Genomic DNA, 27,289 nt, shown 5'->3' on the forward strand with positions numbered 1-27,289 from the left:
TGGTGGCTGGACCAGTCCGTAGTCTGTGCGGGGCTCCCCTTCCATCCGCCCCAACCCTCGGCATCCCTGACCACGGACGCCTCAGATCTGGGCTGGGGAGCGCACTGTGGCACCCAGAGAACTCAGCTTGTGAACACCTCAAGAAATCAACCTCCATATCAACATACGAGAGTTGAGAGCGGTCCGCCTTGCTTGTCAAGCATTTGTCCATCTCCTTCAAGGTCGTTGTGTCGCGGTGTTCACCTACAGCACGACGACCATGTTTTACATCAACAAGCAGGGCGGCACCAGATCCTCTCCCCTGTGTCTCGAGGCAATGCGCCTCTGGGAGTTTTGCATAGCCCATTCGGTTCACCTTTCCGCCTCCTATCTCCCGGGCGTGCGGAACGCTCTGGCGGATCGGCTGAGCAGATCCTTCCGTTCGCACGAGTGGTCCCTCTGTCCGGATGTCGCCCTCTCACTCTTCCAGAGGTCGGGTCGTCCCCGGATGGACCTCTTCGCGTCCAGGCAGAACAGGAAGTGTCGAGCATTCTGCTCCTTCCAGGGTCGGGAACCAGGGTCTCTAGCAGATGCATTCCTGATCCCATGGACAGCCCACCTGTGTTACGCATTCCCTCCCGTTCCGCTGATACACAGGGTTCTCCTCAAGGTGCGCAGAGACAGAGCCCGGGTGATTCTCATAGCTCCAGCATGGGCCAGACAGCTTTGGTACCCCATGTTGCTGGACCTCTCAGTAGCCAACCCAGTTACCCTGCCCCTACATCGGGACCTGATCACCCAGGACCACGGCAGGCTATGTCACCCGGACCTTCCGTCTCTGCACCTTACGGCGTGGCTCCTGCGTGGTTGACAGGCTCCGAGCTGCGCTGTTCTACCCCGGTTCGGGAGGTTCTCATGGGCAGTAGAAAGCCTTCCACCAGGGCGACCTACTCAGCTAAGTGGAAGCGTTTCTCCTGCTGGTGTTCAGAGAAAGCTCTTCGCCCTGTGGAGACTCCCGTCACCACTATTTTAGACTACATCTGGTCCCTGAAGACCCAGGGTCTAGCGTTGTCGTCCCTCCGGGTCCACCTAGCGGCCATCTCCGCGTTTCACCCGGGAATGGACGGTTGTTCTGTCTTCTCCCACCCTATGGTGGTGAGATTCCTGAAGGGACTGGAGCGGCTCTATCCACAAATCCGCCCTCCAGCCCCTTCATGGGACCTCAACCTGGTCCTAACTCGGCTCATGGGCCCTCCATTCGAGCCATTAGCTACTTGCTCCCTGCTCTACCTCTCGTGGAAGACCGCCTTCCTAGTGGCCATTACCTCAGCTAGACGAGTGTCCGAACTGAGGGCCCTCACAGTGGACCCGCCGTATACCATCTTCCATAAAGACAAGGTACAGCTGAGGCCTCACCCTGCCTTTCTTCCCAAGGTAGTCTCAGCTTTCCATGTTAATCAGGAGATTTTCCTCCCAGTCTTTTTCCCAAAGCCCCATTCGTCCCGCAGAGAGCAGCAGCTCCACTCGCTAGATGTACGTAGGGCGCTAGCATTTTATGTGGACAGGACCAAACCCTTCTGCAAATCCCCCCAGTTATTTGTGGCGGTAGCGGACCGGGTTAAGGGGCTGCCAATTTCCTCCCAGAGGCTATCTTCCTGGGTTACCTCCTGCATCAGGACCTGCTACGACCTGGCCCACGTTCCAGCGGGCCGTGTGACTGCTCACTCCACCAGAGCACAGGCATCATCGCTGGCTTTCCTGGCCCGCGTACCGATCCAAGAGATTTGTAGGGCGGCGACCTGGTCATCGGTCCACACATTCGCTTCCCATTACGCCCTGGTTCAGCAGTCCAGAGATGATGCGGCCTTTGGCTCTGCAGTACTCCAGGCCGCGACCTCTCACTCCGACCCCACCGCCTAGGTAAGGCTTGGGAATCACCTAGCTGAAATGGATATGAGCAATCACTCGAAGAAGAAAAGACGGTTACTCACCTTTGTAACTGTTGTTCTTCGAGATGTGTTGCTCATATCCATTCCACACCCGCCCTCCTTCCCCACTGTCGGAGTAGCCGGCAAGAAGGAACTGAGGAGCGGGTGGGCCGGCAGGGGTATATATCTAGTGCCATAGTGGCGCCACTCTGGGGGGCAACCTGCCGGCCCACTGGAGTTGCTAGGGTAAAAAGTTTCCGGCAAACGTGCACACGCAGCGCGTACACCTACCTGGAATGGATATGAGCAACACATCTCGAAGAACAACAGTTACAAAGGTGAGTAACCGTCTTTTTAGAGAAGGAGGTGTGGTCATTGTTCAGTGCTGGAGGACCCTGCATTATGTACCATGATCTGGTGGAAAACAGAGGTAATGCAGCTGTCTCTCCCTGGTGAGTGCTGTATAATATAGTGGAGAGTGGAGGTAATGTGGTTGTCTTAGAGCAGGAGAACCCAGGATGTTCAAGCTATAATAAATGGCAGAATGCAGTCTTTTCTGTGTCCAGTACACAGTGCTGTATTCTGATCACGTTGTAGTACAGCACTCCTGCATAGGGCTATTATAAATGATCTAATTAATACAGCAGACCACTGTGTCATTATTTAGACTGTGTGTTCTCCTCTGCTCATGCAGCTAAGAATTATTGCAGCCATTTCTTCCCTGTTCTGGTATTCATGTCACTAATGCACTACTTATGGCTTCCAAGATTTAATTAAACCACCAGAATCCTGTATTAAAGTGATGTGTAATCTGGCTTGAATTCCCCTAACTGGAAAATTCATGGTTAAATAGAGCAACCTATTCAGAAACAGCACTTGCGTTGCTCCGTGTTGCACCTCAGTAAGTTCTGCAGCATTTGAGAGATCCCCGCTCTTCAGTGACCCCCCAAGTGGGATTTTGGGAAGAACATCTTGGAGCTGAGAGCACTTTATAACTAGCTCTCCTTTCACTTGCCTTTTAGAGCCACTGTCCCTACAGGGCCGCCAGACCTGTGTGTCTGTATGTGTTAGTCATGCACTCACCATTCCAAGGAGTTTGGAGAATGGGGTGAGAAGAGTTTGGAATTGCTTATGAATTGACTAAGTCAGCTTAGACTCTTTCCAGGCTCTGGGTTGCAAAAGATGAGGATGAATTTCACCCCTGTGCATCACTGAAGTCCCACATATGCCCTGCGTTTAGCTTGTGGGCGTTGTGCTCTGCACTGGCGTGAATTTCACCCTGTGTGGAAAGCAGTGCCATGAAAGACTTAGTGGGTTTAATATCTTGACTTTGCTCATTCTCTCTTCCATCATCTGGTTAGCGACGGCCAATGAAATCCCAGTGGACCATCATGATGCCTCTGGTACATGGAATAGGCCTGCAGGAGAACATTCCACTTCCCAACCCAGTACATATTTACCAGCCTTAAAATGATTACGATTTAACACTTGTGTGTTTGTGGGTTTACTAGGAACAATAAGGGAATAAAACAGCTTGAAAAATGCATGAGATGTATCCAGTGGCTCTTTTGGAACTGGGACAGTCTGCTTGGCATGTGTACACTGCACACGCTGGTATAAATACAGTTCAGCACCAGGAAATCAATCATCTTTAAAAGAGTCTTTGTTTATTGATCAGTCAACTCCAGCCGCAGAGTCTTTTTTTTTAAAAGCAGACATCTAGTCTGGCCTTGATCAGGCATGACTTGGCTAACTGACATACAAGGGTCTATTGTCTAGTATATCATAGGATTAGAGGTGGAAAGTTAATAGCCTTCTGACCATGCCCTAGAGGCCTGTTTAGAATGGGCTTTCTCAGGGCTTTGTACTGTCTAGCTTTAACTGGTGCGAGCGACAGATAGGTCATTGGGTTGAGACAGAATGTCTCAGCAATTTAGTGGGTTCTTGCACTGCTGCATGTGAAGGGCTGCACTGCTGGCATTGGCTTATTTGCTCCAGGGCCCAGCCCCCTTTCCCTTCTCCTTTCAGCTGTTGAGCAGCTTCAGGAAGGATTTTAGCTGTTGCTGCTGGCTGTTGGTGAGAAGGGACAGGCAGGGATGGCCTGCTGTAAAACTCCCTGTCACAGATGCCCATACTTGTCAGATGTGATTCTGCAAGACATCAGGTCAAGAGGACACTGTCAGTTTAATAAATGTGTATTTAAAAATTGGTGACCCCTCTTACTGATAAACAAATCCTTGCTGATAGTGTTGTCTGGTGTCACTTCTCTCTAATTGGATGGCCCAAATCACTGTGGCATCTCACAAACGTGAATGAGTTCCTCCTTTACAACACCCCCATGAAATAAGGTAGCATTATTGTCCCCATCTTACGCTTGGGGGACCTGAGACACCAGAGAGATAAGGGCAAGATTTTCAGCAAAGCTCAGCAGCCACAGTAGGGACCAGATCCACAAAACAGCTTGGCTCCTATTTAAGAACCAGAATAAGGGGTCAGATTTTCAAAACGCATCAGCATATTGCGCATGGGGCTCTCTTAGAAATTTCACCATGATCCAGGGAATCTGTGGGAATTGAGCCCAGACCTCCTCAGTCTTGGGCTGCTGCCTTAGCTCTACAAAGCTAACCTTCCTTTTAGTCACTTTCCAGCTTTGGCTGTCATGCACTAGCCCCATGGTCTATGTTCCTGGTAATGTTTTTGAATCCAACAAGCCTTTGTTTTCATTGATACTTTTTATTTTAATTTCTGTTTCATGTTAATTTTGAACAAGTTTTCACAAACCCAACATTTTGGGTCCAAATTACCTGACAGGTCCCTTTAAATTGAGCTCCCTCAGTGACTTTCTCTGTGCAAACTTACTGCTGCGCTTCATACTTTTCTTTTATGATTTTTTTGTGTTGGTAATTTTCTTTGGGATTTGAATTCGTTTGATTTCTCCATTGCTCATTTCTGGTTTAAAGCTTCACATTGGGGAACCTGAATTAATGACAGAAAGGATACAGTATGTTGGCAATTTCAGATCCACTTTATAGCTATGTAATTTACCCACCAGGTAGCACATTACTAGAAAACAGTCAGTAGGCCTAGCTATCTCTATATTTATCAATAGTGTGAGCAGTTTTATTTCTGCTTTAATATCTTTGTTTGGCATGATATGGTGACAGGCTGCCACTGTGAATGTGATGTCTTGCCCTTTGATTAGCCCAGAATCTGATTTAACAGGATTTCAAGTTGTTTACTTGGTTTCCAAGTGCTGGCTTCTGAGAATTTAACAGCAGCCGTGGTTCTGATTTTCCCAGCTGGCCCTGCTGCTGTAGGGAATGTCAGACCCTCATTATCTGAGAGAGATGGCAGTTTTATCTTTGGTGTCCTGGTGCTGTGCATTCTGAGTCAGAGAGGCTACAGTTTGCTTCTTGGTGCCCTCTTGTGCTGGGCCCTACACAACTGAGGGAGGCTATAATGCACATTTTAGCACAGCAGTGTGTCGGACCCTCTGTAATCAGGACAGCCTGAGGGTCAGTGCCTGTCTCTTTCTAGCTCTGGACCATCCACAGCTGATCGAGACAGGGGCTCAAGCCTGTTGCATCAGCTCCTCCGTTATCAGGAGAGGCTGTGGTTAAGTGGTGAGAATCAAACCAAGTCCTTTCTGTCATTCAGGGTCCAAAACACCAGTGCTCTGGGAATCAATCTGCAATTGGGAGAAACTGCAGAGGGTTTCTCTAGCGTAGGGCTTCTCAGATAACTTGATCGTGTGTACTGTGTCTCCACAGTGAGTGGGTCTCGAGGCCATCTCCTAGCTGCTCAGTCACGAGCATTTTCACAATCATACAATATTCCTTTGGCAAGTACAGCAATCGCCTTCTCGGGAAGGTATTGTCTATCTTAAACATGAATGATAAGCGCTATAGAAGGGTTGCTGTTTATTATGAGAGTATTGAAGTACAGAACTAAGTGCCCTAAACTTGGCATCTGCGTTTGAAAACTAATCTGATGGAATGAGTCCCTTCCCTTTACCTCTGGCAGCGCTGCCTTTTGTTTTCCTAGCCACGTGAGGTAAGGATAAACGCTGTTTGGGAGAGTTTCTCTCTCATCCTTCTAGCTGATGCAGGAGTGAAATCATAACTCTGAATCGGTGACTTCCTGATCAGTAGGGCAGATGATGGTACCGTAAACGTCCCAAACCAGGGGTGGGCAAACTTTTTGCCCCAAGGGCTACATCGGAATGTGAAACTGTATGGAGGGCCGGGTAGGGAAGGCTGTGCCCCCCAAAGAGCCTAGCCCCACCCCCATCCAACCCTCCCTTTCCCCTGACTGCCCCGACCCCTATCCACACCCCTGACAGGCCCTCCAGGACCCCACCTCCTATCCAATCCCCCCATTCCCCATCCCCTGCCCCCCCAAACCTCTGCCCTATCCAACTGCTCCCTGTCCTCTGACTGCCCCCCAGGACCCTCTACCCCTTATCCAACACCCCAGTCCCTTTACCATGCCACTCAGAGTAACATGTCTGGAGCCATGTCTCCCAGCCAGAGCCAAACACGCTACCTGGCATGAGCATGCAGCCCAGCCGCACAGAGCTCTGCCACATGCGGCGTGGCTGCAGGGGACGACAAGGGAGGGGCCGGGGGCTAGCTGCCCAGCCAGGGGCTCGGGCTGGGAAGGACGGTCCTGTGGGCCAGATGTGGGCAAACTACGGTCTGCGGGGCACATCTGTCCTAAACCCATCATCCTTTAAAAGGACTGAGACTGGGAAATAGCCTGGAGTCCTGGATCTTTGTTTTCTTTTCCTTGGTAACAGTAGTAGAAATGGGATTTTAATGAAAAGATGGGTCCAGGAGCTACGTACCCTTATCTTTCGATAGGTTGTTTTTCTGTGGAGTCTGAAAGAGGACCCAGTTTAGTGTGCTTTTATAGATTCATTAGAAGAAGTAGTAGTAAATAAAATGAAGCTTTGTACCAATGTTACTAATTAACTTATTTGTATTTTTTCTAAACTAATTAAATATAACATAATGTAGTGATTAAATTAAAGTTACAATTTAAATTTAATAGATTATTTAATTTATTTATCTTGCCAGTTACTATAATAAGTACCATATATACTCAATCATAAGGTGATTCGTTTATAAGCCGACCCCTGCAAGATGGATAAGTGAAAATGGAAATTTTTAATGACCCATTCATAAGCCAACCCTATAATTCAGGGATCATCAAACTTTGGCTCCTAGGCCATCAGGATAAGCCGCTGGCAGGCGGAGATGGTTTATTTACCTTGACCATCTGCTGGCACAGAGGTAAACCGAAGTAAACAGTGTCCCGGAGCGCCAGCTACTTACCCTAACGGGCTGGGACAGCAACTGGTGGGGAAATTTTGAGGAGGGGAGAACCTGGGGGTTGGGGAAGTAACCCCTGTGACCACCCCCACATGACCCCACCCGTAGCCTGGGGCCCCCACTCTCTCCCCATCCCTTCCCACCTTAGCTGGGGCAGGCCAGGGGAGGATGTCTCTGGCCTGGCTGGAGCTGCTCTGGCCTGCTCTGGTGGGCCAGACCGGGTGGCACGGCTGCAGCCTGCCAGCCCTGGAGCTGCAGCTGCTTCAGAGGCTGAGAGGGAGAGCAGTGTGGCCAGAAGTGGAGAGACTCTGGCCCCGACTCTTCCCTTCTGGCTCTGCTGGCTGTGCTGCCTCTCCTTGCCCCCACAGCTAATGAACAAGTATATACAATAATTAAATTTAGTTTATGGTGTTAACATAAGAATTACTTTAATCGTTTGCAGGAAAGTTAAGGAAGAACATTTTTAAAATGTAGTTAATTGGGCTAAGAATGTGTTAAAAGCAGAAGCTGACTCTTGCCTTTGTTTTAAGGGAGTGTAACTTTTAGAATGATTTTTTTAAATAGCTTTTCACTTTGGTATTTTACCTTTAGTTTTTTAACATGTAACCTAACCTAGATTTTATTTGCTTGCCTTATTTATTTAGTTTTTTTACACCAATACAGTGTCTGCATTTTTTGACGCTTTTACACAGATGTCAAAGTGATTTTTAAATTAGGCACCTAGCGGCTTCGGAATAACATGCTTTTAACCCAAAATAATCTTTTACTGATTAAATAAAAGACTGGGAGCAGGGGAAGGAGGGTCCTCGTGTCAACCTGGGGAAACGGTTAGTGACACACAAATGTACACTTTCATAAAATGTTAGAGAATTCAAACATTTTTGAATTCTATAAAAAAGGCCTTTTAGGTTGTTCGAGTTTTTAACATATGTGATTTGGTTTTAGATGAGAACTAGTTTTGATGGTGCAAATAACCTGAGCTGCTTTTGCATGTCAGGAGTTGATCAGTCCTTTTTTCTTTTCTCTTAGTTGTAGACTTTAGATTTGGCTTAGCAGATGGTTAGTTTTTTCTTTTTTGGATGTCTGTCTGATTTCAGGAAGAGAACAGAGTACAACTTTAGCTGCCATTGGTGGTGCAAGAGAGCCTCCTCTTTTTATCCCCCTTGCATGATTTGAGTTTTTTTTTATAGGGTTTAGTGTTCCCTTACTCTGCCTTAGAAACCACCCTTGTTTAATTAGAGCTTTGAATGTGTTCGTTATAGCTTATTGTGGGCCAGTAATTTGGTACCTTGATTTGAGGTTATAGTAGACACTTTTAGTTGGAGGTGGACATTTCTTTTGCAAGCTCCATTCGTGGTCACAAGCAGATGTCCTCTTTGTAAGCAGAACATGTGAGAGGCCCATATGAGAAGGCATTGTTTAATGCAGGGGTAGGCAACCTGTGGCAAGTGTGCCGAAGGTGCAACGCGAGCTGATTTTCAGCGGCTCTCAAACTGCCTGAGTCCTGGCCATTGGTCTAGGGGGCTCTGCATTTTAATTTAATTTTAAATGAAGCTTCTTAAACATTTTAAAAGCCTTATTTATTTTACATACAACAATAGTTTAGTTATATATTATTGACTTAGAGAGGCCTTCTAAAAACATTAAAATGTATTACTGGCACACAAAACCTTAAATTAGAGTGAATAAATGAAGACTCGGCAAACCACTTCTGAAAGGTTGCCGACCCCTAGTTTAATGGAATAAGACCCATATTCCCTTTAAGGCATCTCAAGGGCTGAGACTGGGAGCAGCATAGAGGATCTGGCAGGAGCAAGAAATGGATAAAAACTACTGATTGGTGCCAGTGCCCATAACTGCAGAGGGAGTGCACACAATTACAAAGTAAATCGCTTTTCATTTAAATGCTCTCTTCCCTCCCCAGTGCGAATATCTCTCTGTAAAAGAGCTTGTGCTGATTAGTACCTGGCTGCTAAATGGAAATGAACAGGTGGCTTCCGGCGGATGTCACAGCTCGGGACTTGCTGCCTAGTGTTCTGTCGCTATTTCCTGGCATATCTTTTTATTGCCTTCCCCTTGGAGCCTCAGCTCCAGCTGCCAGTGTCAGGGAGAGTCATTAGCACATCTCAGTCCTGTTTGAAGCAGCATCTGTGCTGCTGTGGGAGGCTGGGCTTGTCAGCTGGGTTGTTTGTCCCCCACACCCTTTTCCTAGGAATCATCCTCCAATTAAACCTTGTCTCTCCCTCACTGGAGTACATAGAGCATAGGCTCAGGGAGAGGAGGCTTGTCAAACACAGAGAGGGAACGGCTGTGTTTATTAACTCTCCTGCCTACTCCCTCCCTGTTGGGTACCTAGCACTTTTCTCCTTTCTTCTCACTCTCTGTCTCTCTTTCTCTCTCATACAGTTCTTCTGTCCCTTGCTGTGTTTCCTGTTTTTTCCTCCCTGTGCTTTCTACTTCTCCCTCTGTCTATGCTGTGCGCTCCAGCGATCCCAAGCAGCTGTAATGCTGGCTGAGTCGAGGAGGGACCGTCTGGGTGACACATCCCCTCTCAGCATCCAGCAGAGGGAGTGTTCCTGAGAGAAAGGAGATGGGGCCAGTCACCTCAGCACTCAGGCAGTTCCTGGTGACCCTTAGAGCAGCCCTGCGGGCATGATCCAGGTCACAGAGTCACTGTGGCTTGGAGAGAAATGGTTCCGGTAGTCGTGCCAAACCAGATTGGGAGCGGGGTGGGGGGAAGCTTTTTTGGTCACTATTCCCACCTGGGCCTGCCGAAGCAATTGAGAGTGTAGCAGTACCACGAAGTAGCAGATCTCACTGACAGAATTATAGATGGTCCCATGCCATCCCCATCATATTTTCTAGATGTTACCCTCTGCCAAGCAGCATAATTTCCATCTGATCTGGACTGAGCCTCATCTAGCTTGCTCTCCTCCCAGCCCCTCTCTGAATCAGGCACCAGAGCCTTGGCAACATGGAAAAGTTGGCCCAGTTTAACCTAAGTTGTGAATTTAAACTGATTTAGCTAACCTGGTACAACTTGCCCATGTAGACAAGGCCTGGGACAGTCAAGACACTGTTTGCCTTCTAGGTCTGATGCAAGAGAGATGTAGAACTGCAGGTCATCCTCAGACTGCTTCATCTCCCCCAGCAGCCTAATGTACAGGTGGAACAAAAGAGGCCTGCATGAGAGAGGACTCTGGGTGGGTAAGTGTTTGGCCAATGTTACCCTTTGGCACCCCTTAAAAAGAAAGGGAAACATTCAGATGTGGTCTTGCTAGGGTCCACAGTCCAGTCTTGCTAGGGTCCACAGTCCAGTCAACAGACTTCCTGGCCAACGGAAGAGGACAGGACAGTCCTTGAGCCCAGGTAAAATGGATGACGTGGCACAGCACTATCAGTGCCCCATTTCCTGATTTCTCTCCCTGCCCTTGGCAATGGAACTGGAAGGGAAGGACAAATCCAGTTTTCCTGGCCTGCTGCCCCCTTCCTCACCAATGGAAGCCGAAGACCCTGCCAGACAGGACTACACTGAATGAAGAAAGACTTCTGTAGTGTATGAATTACTTCCTCTGGTGGGAAGTAGTTATTTCTAGCTGCATGAGAGATGTGGGTGTGGGGAGCAGGAAGGAGAACAGAGATTTTTCTCTGTGGCTGAAACTGACAGGTCTTGTTACCTGTTGTGGTGTCTGCCTGAAATCTCTCTGTGACCAGCCATAGCACTTTTAGTGTTATGTATTATCATAGCAGTTAGAAACCCCAGTCATGGATCTAAACCCCATTGTGTTAGGCACTGTACAAACACAGAACACTGCACTGAAGAGCTTACAGTCTAAGTAGCAATATAGACACTAGGCGGGGGAAGGGGATAGAATGCACTAGCAGAGCAAACAATGTGATGGTAGCAAACGACCCAGCTGCGGGTTTAAGAATCTGGAACCTCTTTCTGTAATTCCTCTCGGTAATCAGACTATGGAAATGTCATCTTCTGAGATGTCGCATGTGCCCCTCCTGACTCTTCTGGGATCCTCTTCCTTCCCAGCCTTCTGATGAGAGCAGGGAATTTGTCTCAGCATGCCTGAGCTCCTTCTTCAGAGAGCTGAATCACCCAGTGACCCAGGCTGTTGGGAAGGCTGTGAGTGCTGAAGTTTCTCATTCCATTTGTGCTCTTCTAGGGGAGATTTAGCTGAAGAATCAGTTTCCGAGCTGAGACTGAAGGGGGTGGAGGATGCGTCTCCTTCACTGCTCCCTCCTGGTGCAGGAAAAATGCATCCACCCCAATGACACAGTTCAGATGAGGAGGATGGAGTGAGGCATCTGTGGGGTTTTCCTTCCCTCCTTGTCCAGAGGCTGAATGGTGCAATGAGCTTGGGAAGTGGCTGGGTTCCTGAGTGGGTTTTTTTGGATGGTGGAGTAGTAGACTGAGGTGTGTGGGCATATAGGTGTGTTGGTGAAGACTGTTGGCTCCTTAAGTGCGGGGCCGCAGGCTACCAGAGAGTGAGGATCAGGTTGTGAGTTTCCATCCCATATGGTTCTTCTGTTGGGAAGGAGGGGTGTCTAACGGGGCCTCAGTCCCACCATCTCTACTCCCGCTGCTGGGGACTGCAAGCCCTTACTTTCCTTGAGGCACCTGCTCTTTCTTGGCTTGTGCTCATGGCTGCTGTTAAGTGGGGGTATTTGTGTCAGAAAGGCTTTAGGTGGGCCTCTCAGTGTGTTACCTTGGTGTATCCCAGTGTGCAGGGCCAAATGTCCTGTAGGGAATGGCCTCTTGCATTGCTCTCCAGCTAACTAACCCCTCTTCCTTGCCAATGTAGGGTCATACAGGGCCTAGGGAGAGGAGGAGAGAACATAAGAGGAGGGGATGAGAACTTCTCAGGGAAAGGGAGTCTCCTCAGGAGAGACCTGTACGTGTGATCTCAGCCTCTCCTCATTCAGGCATGGATGGATACGAGACGCAACCTCAAACAAAGGGCCAAATCCTCCATCTGATTGAACTGTACTCAGCTCCACAGGGGATGGGGGCCAGGGCTAGCCTTAAGCCACCCTTTACACTATCCTGATCTCTGGGCCTGGCCTGGTCAGGTCTGCAATGTGAGGCTGTTCAAACTGATGGCTGGCCAGCCATGTCCCAAGGAGCTGTTCTATAAGCCAGGGGTTGGCAGGTGGTAGGGATGCCCCAGTCTCCTCTGTGCAGGCTCCTGTGTTTGGGTGCGGGACGAGTGCCATAGCAGGCTCTAGAGTGCCACTTACATGTCAGCTTTATGCTGCCAGGGTGGGGCTGAGGATCTGGCCCAAGGTATCCTACTTGTTCTTTGACTTGGCTGGCACTTCTATAGCACCTTCCATCACAGGACCTCGTGTGGGGTTTGCAAAGCACAGAGGTAGGTGAGTGCTGTATTGGAGAGATTTGAAACAACACTAAGAGGCTGCTTGATTTTTGTCTAAAGGAATTTATTAAAAGTCCCCTGATCCACTGTCCAGTATGTTATCCCTGTTTTGTAGCTTCCTATCTAAGGTCTGGCAACACTTCACATGCTGTCCCTGTACAACTTGTCTAGTTGTTCAGCTCCTCTGTTAGGATTCCCCCCTCCCAACAAGTAGACAGCTTGTCTGGGTGATTCATGAATGGTGCTTCCACATCATGCCTCTACCCATGATGTGGAAGCACCATTCATAAAGGGGGTGAGGGTAGGGGAAGGAGGAAGAGGAGACAAAGGGATGTGTGGCGGGAGTCACCAGGCAGTCAAAAGGAGAATCTCTTCTACCTGAGCTAAACAGCACCAGGGGGTCTGGTTGCACCTTGCAAGGGGCGTGTCTTGTCTTTAGGTCTGGGACAAGGATGGTGCACGATTTATTTTTTTATCCAGTGGAAAGGTGACTTCAGCAGCAGAGATGTGACTTGGCATGCTAATTAGAGACCGGCACTGAAAGCCAAATAAAGCAGCAGGGCACTCTGGACAGTTTATTAATAGCTGATTATTTCATGCCTCTTTGGACGTGTTGTAAAGCACAGCAGCCGAGGGCAGAGGGAGTGAGCCCAAGAAGTGCTACGCTCTGCGGTGAACATGCAGCCTGAGTTTCCTATTCTTGTTGTGAAAACAAAACTAGAGCAGGAGACATGGAAGGGGAGAACCAACCCCTCTCTTTGTTCCCTGGGTTTGTTACAGAACTAGAGACGATCTGAGGGGAGGATATGGGGAATTAACCTCTTATAGAGACAAACCCTGTGCACTCTGGTAAAAAATGAGTTTGTTTTGGATGTATGCATTGGAGAGGTCATTGTGCTCACAAGCCTGAGAGCCAGGTGCTCAAGGGATTGAGGTTGCAGGTTGGTTCTTGGAAAGAGGCTAATGCAGGGGTCAGCAACCTTTCAGAAGTGGTGTGCCAAGTCTTCATTTATTCACTCATACACTTTAACATTTTTAGAAGGTCTTTTTCTATAAATCTATAATATATAACAATGATTGTTGTACATAAAGTAAATAAGGTTTTAAAAATGTTTAAGAAGCTTCATTTAAATTAAATTAAAATGCAGAGCACCCCAGACCGGTGGCCAGAAAGTGTGAGTGCCACTGAAAATCAGCTCAGATGCCGACTTCGGCACACGTGCCATAGGTTGCCTACCCCTGGGCTAACGTATTGAGTATAAAGTGGAAGATTTCCACCAGTTACTGATTGCATGAGAGAGACCAGGGAATGTCCCCTCGATCACTGACACAATGGGATAGTTATCACTAGCAATGGGCATTGCACTGAGATGGGGAAAGTGGGTATCTGAGTAGGAGCAAATGTCGCTGCCAGCTCCCAGGAGTGTGAGGATGATTGGTTACAGCTGATCAGTGGTTGGAAATTTAATTACCCAAGTTGATATTGCACCCATGTCTGTATAAACGACTCAGTGAGACCACTTAATTGACCGCAGTTAGGGCAGATCCACACACAGAGCTGCATGGGTTTAACTAAAGGTGTGGTTTTAAATGGATTTATTTAAATTGGTACAACTCTGCATGGGGACACTCTCTGAAACTACTTAGATTGAAAGCTCCATGGGACAGAAACTGCCTTTTTTGTGTATGTGTTCTCTTTGTACAGCGCCTAGCACAATGGGATCTGGGTCTATGTGTGGTGCTACTCAGGCACTACTGCAATACAAAAAATAGTACATTGACAGGTTTAAATCAATGTTATAGATGGGGCTAGTTGCGCTGCATATTATCAAGGTACCCAATGTTTCCCATTATAAGACCCTCTCTCATTTGCTTATAACTCTACCAAACTAATGATTTATGGTGAAATTTTCCTTGCTGAATGTCTACCTCATGCTGAATATTTGGATTAAGTTCAGCCAAAATGAGTCAGCCGTTTCCAAGACCAAGGCTAGGAACAAATGTTTTGCCCATGTTAAAAACTTCTTGAGACATGTTCTTTGAGAAGCTATTACACCCCCAGGCTTTGAAGCGGGGACTTAGTGTGCCAAGATGGTGGCCGTTGCATCAGGGATGTGCCCTTTTGCTGTTCCTGTGAAAATCCACCCAAATTGGACAACTTATAAGCCTTTGAAAAATTGCAGTTTTGCACATGCTTGGTGGAGATGTCTACAACTTTAGCAGCTAAAAATCTCCAAATATTCTGTTCTCACTGAGCATGGGCGAGCCTCTCACAGCTTCTGTATGTGACCAGATGGTGCACACGCCATCTCTAGAGAGCAACTGAGCATGTGCCAGCTGAGGGATATTGGGGCTCAGCAGGACTTTCCTTGCAATTGTAGTTCCCAGCTGCTCTGGCCTCTCATGGGGTTGGGCACTGGAACCCAGCCCAAGGGTCCTGTTTCTCCTGTGATCCCATCCTGCGGACACCTTCAGCATGGAGGAGGCAGCTGCCTGACTCTTGCACAAGGGGAACAAGAGCTGGACCAGGAGTAAGGAAAGTAGAAGAATGGGACAAGGACACTGGGATTGGAGTTGGGGGTGGGAGGGGGAGGAAGGAAGAGAAACTGATTGGGAGCAAAGCCATTAAGTAGGCATTTTAGTGCCGAGGCTGAGCAAGCTTATTTCGCCCCCCACCTCTCTATTGGTCATTTTTCTGCCAAGAGGTGATGTGTGGGGGTCATGTTCTCCCTCCAGATATTTTTATTGTGCCCCCCAACCCAGACAGGCTGTGTGGTCCACTGAAGTGAGTCATGGAATGCGGGTGTCACTCCCTCCCCGAGCCCTGCTGTGTCACGCTTTACATGTCACCTTTGCTTGTGCCCCATTGTTCTGCCTCTGCACCTTGGCGCCCTGGGTGGCTGCCCCACTTGCCCCGCTCTGGTTATTACCCTGACTGGGAGTTGGTAGGGGGAAAAGACTGGGATTGGTTGGTCAAGGGGACTATGCAGAAATCCAGTGAGGAGATGAGGGGAGGATGGGCTGGGCACGGAGAGTGGGACTGAGAGCTTGTGAGGGAAGTGGAGTGAGGGGAACTGGGAGCCAGTTGGCTGATGGGGCAGGGGGAAGATGACACCAAGGTTGGAAAAATAGCTGGATACTGGTACTGGCTGGACAAGGAGAGTGGGACTAGTAACCAGTATGAGAGGGAAGGGGGTAGAGGAAGAAAGATGGAGTTGGGAGGTGAGGTATGCGAGGGAGGGGGGGGACTAAGGCTGGCTAGCTAAAGAGACTTGGACAAAAAATTGGGGAGCAATTAGTGTGAGAGGAGACAGTGAGACTGGAAGGGGAGACTGAGGAGGAAGACCAGGGCTGGGAGCTAGTTGAGTGGAGGGAGGGGAGAGAGACAGAGTGGATGAGGAACTTGAGGGAGAAACTGATTGGGCAAGGAGACAGGACGAGGATGTGGGGTGGGGGAAGAACCTGGGACTGAGAATAGGGAGGGGTAGATTGGGACTTGGACAAATATCCCAGAGGGGAGACTAGGATTGTCTTGGCAAGGAGACTGGGACTGGCATGAGAATCATGAGTGGAGACTGGGACTGCATAGGCAAGGAAAAATTAGACGGGCATGGAACCAAAGGTAAGGAAAAGACAGGGTCCCAGACAGGTACAGAGCAGATGAGGTCAATCCTGTGGTGGGGAGAACAGGAAGAAGTGTCTGTGACTGAGAGGACACCCCCCTCCAGAACCTGGAATGAAATCCAAAGTCCCTGAGTCTCCCCATTTCTCTGCTTTCAGCAACTATCTGGCAAAGTGTATGTCCTCCTCCTCTAGTGCTGATCCTCATAGAGGATGACAGCCTACTACTGCTATCAGCTACTTTGGTAGCTCCAGTGGCAGAGGTCTGTGCAGTGATCCAAAGATTCCAACCCTGCTGATGACCCAGGTGGGTGTCAGTAGGATGTCACATGATGGAATTTGTGGGGGAGGGGGTTTCCAGTTTTTTTCTAAAAACAGAGGAAATTACACACAAGAACTACACTAAAACAACATTATTAAGGTTGCAAAGTCAAGCACTCAAAAGCTTGAATGAATGTTGCCTCTGCAACCTTAATTTGCGCCCCCCCTTGTGCATATGCATTAGGCTACAGTCTTTAATTATATGGTCCAATACTACTTTTTCCACACGACCCCTGCCTCATTCAGTGCACAGAATGGACAGTGTTCACTTAACTATTCAATATTTTGTTTTCTTTTCATTTGCTCATCATGTGGCCCCTGCCTTATCTGCTATTCCAGTTGGAATGCTAGAGGGCAACTTTGAAGTTGAGGGTATGTTTGGCTTTTGGGGGTGTGGTGGAGATGGAAGTGAAAAGCCTTATAGAGCACTGGAATGTTTTATCAGTAGTATTCAAGGCAATACAAAGGTGGGAAAGAATGCACAAGCCTTTCCTCTACCACCTTCTTTCCATTCTTTTAAGGGTTTGGGTGGATGTGGTGTGTCCTGCCAGAACCTTAACTGTCACTAAATGGAGTTCTTGTTTGCCAATATATACAGCTACCAGACAGTTAACTGTGAACAGCAAGGCTATAAATATTCAGCCCAGCCATGAGATATGTGCAGATCCCTAATTTCCACTTCCCCTTGCCATCCGTGTTTTATACATCAAGAATAAGATTCCACTGTGAACCAAGTTCCTACTAAATTTCCATGCAGAGACACCAAGCCCTTCTGAGTGCTTATTTTAAGTAGCATTCTGTTTTTTAAAGAAAACAAAGACAACAGGACAAAAAACACTGGGGATGGTGTTAAGCATGAATCGGAGTGGCTGAAGGGTGGAAGGTACAGAGGTCACGCTTTCGATTGTGATGTTTGTGATAGCACACCTAACCATGTCAGAGGTGCCCAGAGGATTCACGGGGCCTGGGGCAAAGCAGGGGAGCAGACATAAAAAAAAGTTGCCACCTGCTGCGGTGCTCGGACTCACTGGACGGCGCTCCGAGTCCACGGTGGCGGCGTGTCCTTCACTCACTCTGTGTCTTCAGCAGCACTGAAGGACCCGCCACCGAAGACCCAGAGCGAGTGAAGGGCCCACTGCCAAAGTGCCGCCGAAGACCTGGACCGCCACCGGGTGAGTAGCCGAGGAAGGGATTCTCAGCCAGGTCTTGCGGGGCCCCTGTGGGGCCTGGGGCAAATTGCCCCACATGCACGCCCCCCCTCCCCCAGGCAGCCCTGTACCGTGATGCTGGTGACCTTGATGTGGCATGGTGCAGTTCCGATTGTTCCAGTGCTGCAAAAGCTATTCAGTGTTCTTTCAATGTCATGACACTGGATTGGCAGATTTTTCCAGTGTTCCCTTTAAAGCTGTTTAAATTATTTTAGCCCTCGAAAAAATCACATTTCTTGGCTTAACATATATTCTGTCATCAAATTGTAAGTCCTCTTTTTGTTTGCAGGTAGAGGTGCTCTGATATCACAGTGATGCCCATCTCTCCAAGTTTTTATAAGATTGCCCAACGTGCATATGGGCCTTATTCTCATTGACTCTAGTGCCCCTTTACATTGCTTTAAGGGCCTTTAAACTGGGTTTAAATATATAATTCACACCCACTTCGGAGCACCATCACCATGCCAGAGCAGTCTGAAGGGGCCTTAGTGTAAATGAGAATGAAGCCCTCAGTATCTCATTGGCATAACTTGCAAGTTGTTACAGGTTCAGCAGTATTTGGAGCCTGTGACTTTTACATCTTCCAAACATTCCTGACCCTACAGCATGTTTAGTGTTGAACAGTGAGGAGGAGGAAAATGGTAGGTTTTATAGTGACTGACTCCTGTTCTGACCTTTAATTTGACTTGTGGAAGCATCCTTGTCATAGCATTTCTTTCTCATAAAGGTGAATGTCATAAGAAACTGGGCATGGTGAGGTGTGTGCATGCATGGCTAAAGGAAAGTGTCATGAATTCTGTTCCCAGCGCTGGCATTGGCTAACTGCACAGCCTTTGGGCAAGCCACTGAACCTCTCTGTTCCCCAGTTTTCTCATCTGTACAAAGGTTATAACACTTCCTAGTTCCTATGGGTGAGTAAAACTTCACTCACTCTTTGCAAAGTGTTCTGAGATCCCTGGGTGGAAGGGACTCCTAGAAGTGCCGAAGATTGCTGTACCAGCAGAGAATTTGGCCCTTTGTGTTTTCCCCCATGGCTACAGAGTTATCTGTTTTCTCTCAACTCTCGTTCAAGAAAGGTACGCGTCTCACTATAGCTAAAGATCCTACCATTATAGCCCCAAGGCTCTGGCGGTTAACATGTTTAAATCTCCGTTAGTATTTAGGGGATTACCTCATCCCATAGTCCAGATCAAGACGGGTATTTCCTTTTTGCTGTCTGCTCATTAAAACACATTCCTCTTTCAATAACAGTTTGGTCTAACTCATATTACTTCCTACACCCATCACGCCCCCAGGAACTGCCTACATAATTATTAGACTTTCCTTTGTTGGCTTTAATGACTCCTAAACAGCATCCGCTTGGATAAGTGCCTGGACTTGTCACCTAGGCAAACCCAAGAAACTGACTTCCCAAGGTCAAAAGCATACATTTATTCAAAGAGAAATTGTACTTACAAGAGATCAGAGAGGCCTGTACATTTAATACAAAGCTATAAATTATGCAACTATATTTAACTAACTGCCACAATCTCCAAAAGCCCCACGGAACAGCCATGCCAGGCAGTGAGGCCAGTGTCAACAATGGGGGAGGGAGAGGCGTTTCAAACCATATTAAGTGAAAAGTGTAATTTGCTGTACAATGGTGTAAAGCATACTGTAATTCACACACACTGTTGCTTTTAACTGGAGACACCCTGGGAATCCAACTTCTGACCATGGAGTTTTAAAAATTAATGGTATTGTCCCTACTGATGGGGTGTATGTGTGTCTTGTAATGGCTTTTTTTCTTGTGATGGGCACCCCACCAGGGTAACATTGAAGGGTGGCTTTGTGGTTTCATTGGTGCTAAAACTATACAAGCTCCATGCAGACAAGTGGTGGATTTGAACAGACACAGACAGCAGCGAGGCACCCAACTCCTATTGACTTTCAGTGGGAGGTGCCTAGTTCCCATCTGTGCCATTGAAAATCTTTCTCAAGGAGCCTGGTTCTCCACTGCCTTGCAAGGTCATTTGCACCTGGGCCACGTGCCTGTAAAACAGCTACCAGCCTGATGTGTTAGCATTTTAGACACACTGGGCATGGCTGTAAAATGTGTTCTTCGAGTGATTGCTCATATCCATTCCAGTTCGGTGTGTGCGTGCCGCGTGCACGTTCGTCGGAGAAACTTTTACCCTAGCAACCCAGGCGGGTCGGCTGGGCGCCCCCTGGAGTGGCGCCGCTATGGTGCCCAATATATATCCCAGCCGACCCGGCCACCCTTCAGTTCCTTCTTACCGCCCGTGTCGGTCGTTGGAACTGTGGAGCGTGGCTTCGCTGACCTCCACACTCCCTAGCAGCTCATTTCGCTATCGTTGTATATAGTAGTTATAGTTTATTGTTGTACATATATATGTACATTAGTTAGTCAGTTATCTAGTGTTATTAGTGTAGTTATTAGTTGTAGTTTGAGGGGATCGGGGACTCCCCCCTTCCCCGCACCGGGAGCCGGAGCTCATGCCCGGCTCGGCTTGTCACAAGCCCATGCCAGTTGGAGACCCCCATGACTCCTGCTTGAAGTGCCTTGGGGAGTCGCACTTATTGGCCAAGTGCTCAATCTGCAAGTCTTTCAAGCCGAGAACCAAGAAGGAGCGTGACATTAGATTGACAGCTCCTTATGGAAGCGGCCCTGACACCTCCGCCCTCGGCACTGAGCACAAGTCAGCCGGTAAGCAAGGGCACCGCCACGGCACTGAGCGCTGCCACCAAGAAGCCGGCACCGAAACCGACTCTGAGCCGCTCCCTCTCCCCGAGGCCGAAGGCAGCAAAGGCACAGATCATCCCGCCACCAGCTGCCTCGCAGTCAGAGCCTGCGCCAAAGACGGATCGCCCGGCACCGATACCTGCCGCGGCACCGTCTAAGCCGGTACCGTTGACTCCGACCCCACGAGGGCCGTTGAGTCCGGCACCTGGTGGCTCCCCGGTGCACACCGTGGTAGAGCCTGCTTTGCCTTCTACCCCGGAGACGTTTGCCACAGCGAGGGATCTGATCGCGATCACCGAGGCACCGTTGCCCTTACCCCCGGCACCGCCGGTGCGGGTACTACACTCCATGGGCAAACCGACCCTGACCAGACCAGCTTCGGTCAGCGTAGCAGACCAGCACCGCTCCAGATCGCGGTCCCACGGACGCTCTACATCGAGGCGTCGCTCATGCTCGCGACGTCTATCTCGGTCCTGGCACCGGTCAGGCTCCCGGCACCGTTCACCTCGGCACCGGTCAGGCACCGGTCACCTCGGTACCGCTCACGCTCCCGGCACCGGTCAGGCTCCCAGCACCGGTCGACGTCCCGAGTGTCAACCCAGTACTCCCGGTACCGCTCCAGCTCACGGCACCGCGGTGGGCGCCGCGCCTCCAGGAGCAGATCGAGACAGAGGCACTCGGGATCCCAGTCGACCTCCCGGCACCGAGCCGGTCGCAGGTCCCAGTCTCGCTCTCAACACCGTCACCCATACCGACACCGGTCACCACTACCCAGAGGTGTAAGGTCTGTCGGTACCTCGGCACCGACTTTCGCCGCTCCACCTTGGCCATCTAGAGGCACGTCGGCATCGTCCCAGGCGGGTAGCTACTACGAACGGGACCAGGATCCCGAAGTACCGCTGGGAGTGTTCCAGGACCCCCGCCCGCAGGACGAGGGTGCCCAACAGTGGGGTTTTTGGACACCCTGGGCATATCATCAGACCCAGGGTGCCCCCGTGCCCCAGACACGTTCTACCGCCTCAGAACATCGGGTGCCAGAGGCCACTGTTTCCCGCCCCCCCCCGTGGTTGAGTCGGATAAACAGCCGCCACCAGACTGCCTGGGTCAACTCGAGCAGGAACCAGTCCAGGAGCAGGAGACCGCACAGGATGCCCTCATCCTCGGAGTATCCTCCTCCTCCTCGCCAGATGAGGCAGTGGCTGGGTCTTCAGCGTCAGGATCCCCACCGATAGACCTCAGGGCCCACCAGGACCTCCTCCGTAGAGTGGCCCTTAATATCAACCTACCTGTGGAGGAGGTCCCAGAGGTTGAGGACCCAGTAGTGAGCATCCTCTCAGCCGATGCACCTACCCGGGTAGCCCTCCCATTCATAAAGACTATCCAGTCTACCGCTGATAACCTGTGGCAGTCACCAGCCTCCACCCCGCCGACAGCTAAGGGAGTGGAAAGGAAGTACATGGTACCCTCTCGGGGGTACGAGTACCTATATGTCCACCCTCCTCCTTCCTCCCTAGTTGTCCAGTCTGTCAACGACAGGGAACGGCACGGCCAACAGGCTCCGGCCCCTAAGGCCAAGGAAGCTAGGCGAATGGACCTCATGGGGCGCAAGGTGTATTCGGCTGGGGCCTTGCAACTCCGTGTGGCCAACCAGCAGGCCCTACTGGGCCGATATAACTATAATATATGGGCGGAGGTGGGTAAGTTCTCTGAACTTCTACCCCAGGACTCATGCCAGGAATTTAATGCGTTCCTGGAGGAGGGTAAGAAGGTGGCCAGGACCTCCCTCCAGGCCTCTCTCGACGCTGCTGACTCAGCAGCCAGAACCCTGGCCTCGGGAATAACCATGAGGCGCATTTCATGGCTTCAAGCCTCCACATTATCTCCGGAACTCCAATATACAGTCCAGGACTTACCCTTTGACGGGAAAGGGTTGTTCTCGGACAAGACGGACTCCAAATTACAAAACCTGAAGGACAATCGAGTCATCATACGCTCGCTGGGGATGCATACACCTTCCACCCAGCGTAGACCCTTCAGGCCCCAAGCACGACGCCCATACTTCCCACCCCGTCAGAGGCAGGACCTCAGTAGACAGCTTGGCTGAGGGGGCCACAGATGCCAATCCGGCTCCCAGGGAGGCCAAAGCCAAGGGCCCTCCAGGGCACCACCGGGCTCCAAGTCCGGCTTTTGAAGGTGCGCCCGGGGACGGCGTACCAGACGCAAGACAGGATCCTTCCCCTACCTTCTCCAACCGCCTCTCCCACTTCCTCCCGGTGTGGTCCCGGTTAACTTCAGACCGTTGGGTGCTACGCACAGTGAAGCACGGATACCATCTGCAATTTGCTTCCTCACCCCCTTCCCGGTCCCTCTTCAGGGACCCCTCTCACGAGCAAACCCTTCTGCAGGAGGTTCGTTCTCTCCTCGCGGCGGGAGCTATAGAGGAGGTACCTCTAGGCGAGAGAGGCAAGGGGTTCTGCTCCCGATATTTTCTGATCCCCAAGTCCAGGAGGTCTCAGACCCATCCTAGACCTGCGGGGCCTCAATAAATGGATGCTTAAGTTGAAGTTCCGCATGATCTCCCTGGGAACCATTATCCCATCCCTGGATCCTGGAGACTGGTATGCCGCCCTCGACATGAAGGACGCGTACTTCCATATCGCCATCTTTCCACCGCACAGGAAGTACCTTCTCTTCACGGTCAGACATCAGCACTTCCAGTTCGCAGTCCTACCCTTCGGCCTCTCAACGGCCTCGAGGGTGTTTACCAAGTGCATGGCTGTTGTGGCCGCCCACCTCCGTCGGCGGAAAATCCACGTCTTTCCGTACCTCGATGACTGGCTCCTAAAGGGGTCCTCCCAGTCGCAGGTGCAGCGACATGTCGAGGCCGTTACGGACCTCTTCTCCCAGCTAGGCCTGCTTCTCAATGCCGAGAAATCCAGCCTGGTCCCCACACAGAGGTTGGACTTCATAGGCGTGACCCTGGACTCTACTCAAGCCAGGGCTTACTTACCTCAACCCCGCTTCCAGACGATCGTCGTGATCATACGGAGCTTGCAGGCCTCCTCAATCACCTCGGCTCGCACCTGCCTCACACTACTAGGGCATATGGCTGCATGTACTTACGTGACGAAGTATGCCAGGCTCCGAATGAGGCCCTTCCAAACGTGGCTTCATTCCGTATTCCGCCCGGGCAAGACCACCTCGATGTATTGGTGACAGTTCCCCCCGACCCTCTCCGCTCCCTCGACTGGTGGCTGACCCCATCCCTAGTATGTGTGGGGATGCCGTTCCGTCCACAGCAACTGTCGATGACTCTAACAACCCATGCATCATCCCTGGGGTGGGGGGCCCACCTAGGGCACCTGCGTACCCAGGGCCTCTGGTTGTCCCAAGAGCTGTCACTCCACATAAATGTCCAGGAGTTGAGGGCAGTCCGCCTCGCCTGCCAGGCTTTTCAACGACGCCTACACGGCCGTTGTGTTTCCGTACCCACGGACAACACAATGGCCATGTACTATATCAACAAACGGGGGGAACCCGTTCGTCTCCACTATGTCAGGAAGCCATTCGACTCTGGGACTTCTGCATAGCCCAGTCGATAGATCTGGTGGCATCCTTCCTCCCAGGGGTCAAGAACACACTGGCGGACAGACTCAGCCAATCCTTCCTATGCCACGAATGGTCGATCAGACCGGATGTCATCCATTCCATCTTCCAGAGGTGGGGCTTTCCCCGCATAGACCTCTTCGCGACCAAGTCCAACAGGAAGTGCCAGGAGTTTTGCTCCTTTCAGGGTCTCTCTCCCGGGTCGATCACGGACGCATTTCTCCTGCCATGGACCCGCCACCTACTGTATGCCTTCCCTCCGTTCCCTCTGGTGCACAAAGTCCTGTTGAAACTACACAGGGACAAAGCGCATCTAATCCTGATCGCACCTGCGTGGCCCAGACAGCACTGGTTCACCGCCTTGCTGGACCTGTCTGTGGACCCTCCAATCCCCCTTCCTCTCCACCCAGACCTGATTACGCAGGATCACGGCAGGCTCTGTCACCCGGACCTACGAGCCCTACACCTCACGGCGTGGCTCCTGCGTGGCTGAACGCGGCGGAGCTCAGCTGCTCCGCACCGGTCCAGCATATCCTCCTTAACAGCAGGAAGCCTTCCACTCGCTCAACGTACAGGGCCAAGTGGAAGCGCTTCTCTTGCTGGTGCGCTACTCAGGGGGTGAACCCTACGCAGGCCCCGATTCCCACGGTCCTAGACTACCTCTGCAGGGCCTGGCGACATCCTCCTTAAAGGTACACTTAGCGGCCATATCCGCCTTTCGACCAGGAGAGGGTGGCCGCTCCGTATTCTCCCACCCCTTAGTCGCCAGATTTGTTAAAGGCCTGGAGCATCTCTTCCCCCCCGTATGCCGCCCTGCTCCTACCTGGGACCTTAACTTGGTCCTGAACAGGCTCACGCCCCGCCATTTGAGCCACTGGCGACTTGCTCGCTCACGTACCTGTCGTGGAAGACGGCCTTTTTGGTGGCCATTACATCGGCCAGACGGGTCTCCGAGCTGAGAGCTCTCACGGTGGACCCACCCTACACCGTCTTCCATAAGGACAAAGTGCACCTGCGATCCCACCTGGCGTTCCTCCCTAAGGTTGTTTCTGCCTTCCATACTAACCAGGACATCTTCCTCCCGAAGCCACACTCTTCTCGGAGGGAGCAGCAGCTACACTCCTTAGATGTACGCAGAGCGCTCGCTTTCTACATTGAGCGAACAAAGCCATTTCGGAAGTCCCCTCAGCTGTTTGTGGCGGTCGCAGAACGGATGAGGGGTCAACCAATCTCCTCTCAGAGGATTTCCTCCTGGGTGACTGCATGCATTCGCACATGCTACGACCTAGCTCGTGTCCCCTCTAGCCACCTCACGGCACATTCCACGAGAGCTCAGGTGGTGTCGGGCAGCCTTCCTGGCGCACGTGCCTATCCAGGAGATATGCCGTGCAGCGACCTGGTCATCGGTCCACACATTCACCACACACTATGCGCTAGTCAGACAATCAAGAGATGATGCGGCCTTTGGCGTAGCAGTTCTAAATACCGCCACATCTCACTCCGACCCCACCGCCTAGGTAAGGCTTGGGAATCACCTAACTGGAATGGATATGAGCAATCACTCAAAGAAGAAAAGACGGTTACTCACCTTTGTAACTGTTGTTCTTAGAGATGTGTTGCTCATATCCATTCCAAACCCACCCTCCTTCCCCACTGTCGGAGTAGCCGGCAAGAAGGAACTGAAGGGTGGCCGGGTCAGCTGGGATATATATTGGGCGCCATAGCGGCGCCACTCCAGGGGGCGCCCAGCCGACCCGCCTAGGTTGCTAGGGTAAAAGTTTCTCCAACGAACGTGCACGCAGCGCGTGCACACCTAACTGGAATGGATATGAGCAACACATCTCGAAGAACAACAGTTACAAAGGTGAGTAACTGTCTTTTCTGGACCTGATTTGTTTGAAGTACCTTCATTATATATACATGCACATACACCGTTAGCCTGATGAGATCCTTGCTGAAACATAGCAGGCCTGAAGAAAAAGGTCCTGCTAGACCTGAGGAGGTACAGACCTTTAATATGTATTGGCTATTTTATACTCAGCTCCCTCCTTGTCTTTATCTACTTGATTGTGTTTGTGTTCACGTTACAATATAAGTTAGATCACGTAGATTAGATCAGCAGATAGCAATTGAAGTAACTGTAGCTGCATCATGTGTCCCATATACACCAGCAGAGAATTGGCCCAAAGGCTCTCTGCAGTGTAACTTTAAGTTTAGGGCCAGGCCAGTGATACTTTCCATAGTGTACAGTTGGCAGGGATATTATGACATTGCGGGGTGCAATCCAGACCAGTGAGGGGCAGTATCACCCTGCCCTGGACCCTAGAGAACCTCACAATGCCTTGCTGCTGTAGTTCCCACAGCCAGCAAGCATGCAAGTCACACCCTGAGGGTTAGTCTGTAGCTGCAGCCTAACAGCCACTCTTCAGTCACACTCTGGCTTCCACCAGCCTTAGTTTCCACTTGCAGGGTGACCGCATGACACTCCCAGTCCTGGATTCCCCCCTCCTCCTCCAAACATGTATTGTGTACTGCACTGTCCAGCCCTCTCCTGAACAGTTCAGATAACAAAGGTCTGTCCCTGTAAGGGAATGATACACAGCAACTTGCCACCCTAAATGAAGTTACCCACACAGTTCAGAACACTGGATTAATGTTGATTAAAGAACAAAAACAGTTTAACTACAAAGTTTTCAAATGAGTACAAGTATTAAGGCATTAAAGCCAGAAAGGGTTACAAGAAAATAAAGATAAAATGCTTCCTAGCACTAAATGTAACAGACTAGACTTGGTCTAAGGTGACGTTCTGACCACAGGTTCCCAGTATCATTGCTGACCAAGTTTCAGGTCAGGATCTGCACCCAAAGTCCATAGGCTGTTTGTTTCTTTTGTCGTCTTAGACTGAAAAGAGAGAGATGGACAGGGAGAGATCGCTTGGGGTGTTTTTGCTCCTTATTTTCAGAGTTCAATCACCCTTTGAAATGTATTTCCCTGAGAGTGACCCCTAGATAAAGTTATTTCCAGCTGATGGCAAGGAGCCATGGAATTTCATGGTGGGGACACTTCATGCTGTTCCTGAGATGCAGATTTCCTTGGTTTTCTTCCTCCTTCCTCTGGCTGTCTGAGGACTTTATTTACAATTTATATACCAATTGAGGTAAAC

The 27,289-nt window shown here is 50.3% G+C and overlaps 3 protein-coding genes across 3 annotated transcripts in view; 2 read left to right on the forward strand and 1 right to left on the reverse strand.

Moving 5' to 3' along the window:
- CACNA1E (calcium voltage-gated channel subunit alpha1 E) overlaps nt 1–27,289 on the forward strand; it is a 318,389-nt gene that overhangs the window by 37,444 nt on the left and 253,656 nt on the right. The gene's annotated exons all lie outside the window — the stretch shown is intronic.
- Nucleotides 155–25,859, forward strand: LOC127055833 (uncharacterized). The gene is made up of 2 exons (XM_050963283.1): nt 155–1,899; nt 25,644–25,859. Exon 1 carries the CDS (start codon nt 586–588, stop codon nt 1,897–1,899), a length of 1,314 nt encoding a protein of 437 aa, XP_050819240.1. The 5' UTR covers nt 155–585; the 3' UTR covers nt 25,644–25,859.
- Nucleotides 7,477–27,289, reverse strand: part of LOC127055794 (2-5A-dependent ribonuclease-like) — an 821,333-nt gene continuing 801,520 nt past the window's right edge. Inside the window, exon 8 of the transcript XR_007775624.1 lies at nt 7,477–7,486. The gene's annotated coding sequence lies outside the window, so the exon portion shown is untranslated. The remainder of the gene's footprint in view (nt 7,487–27,289) is intronic.

Source organism: Gopherus flavomarginatus, chromosome 7 (assembly GCF_025201925.1).
Source record: "Gopherus flavomarginatus isolate rGopFla2 chromosome 7, rGopFla2.mat.asm, whole genome shotgun sequence".
Taxonomy (NCBI): domain Eukaryota; kingdom Metazoa; phylum Chordata; order Testudines; family Testudinidae; genus Gopherus; species Gopherus flavomarginatus.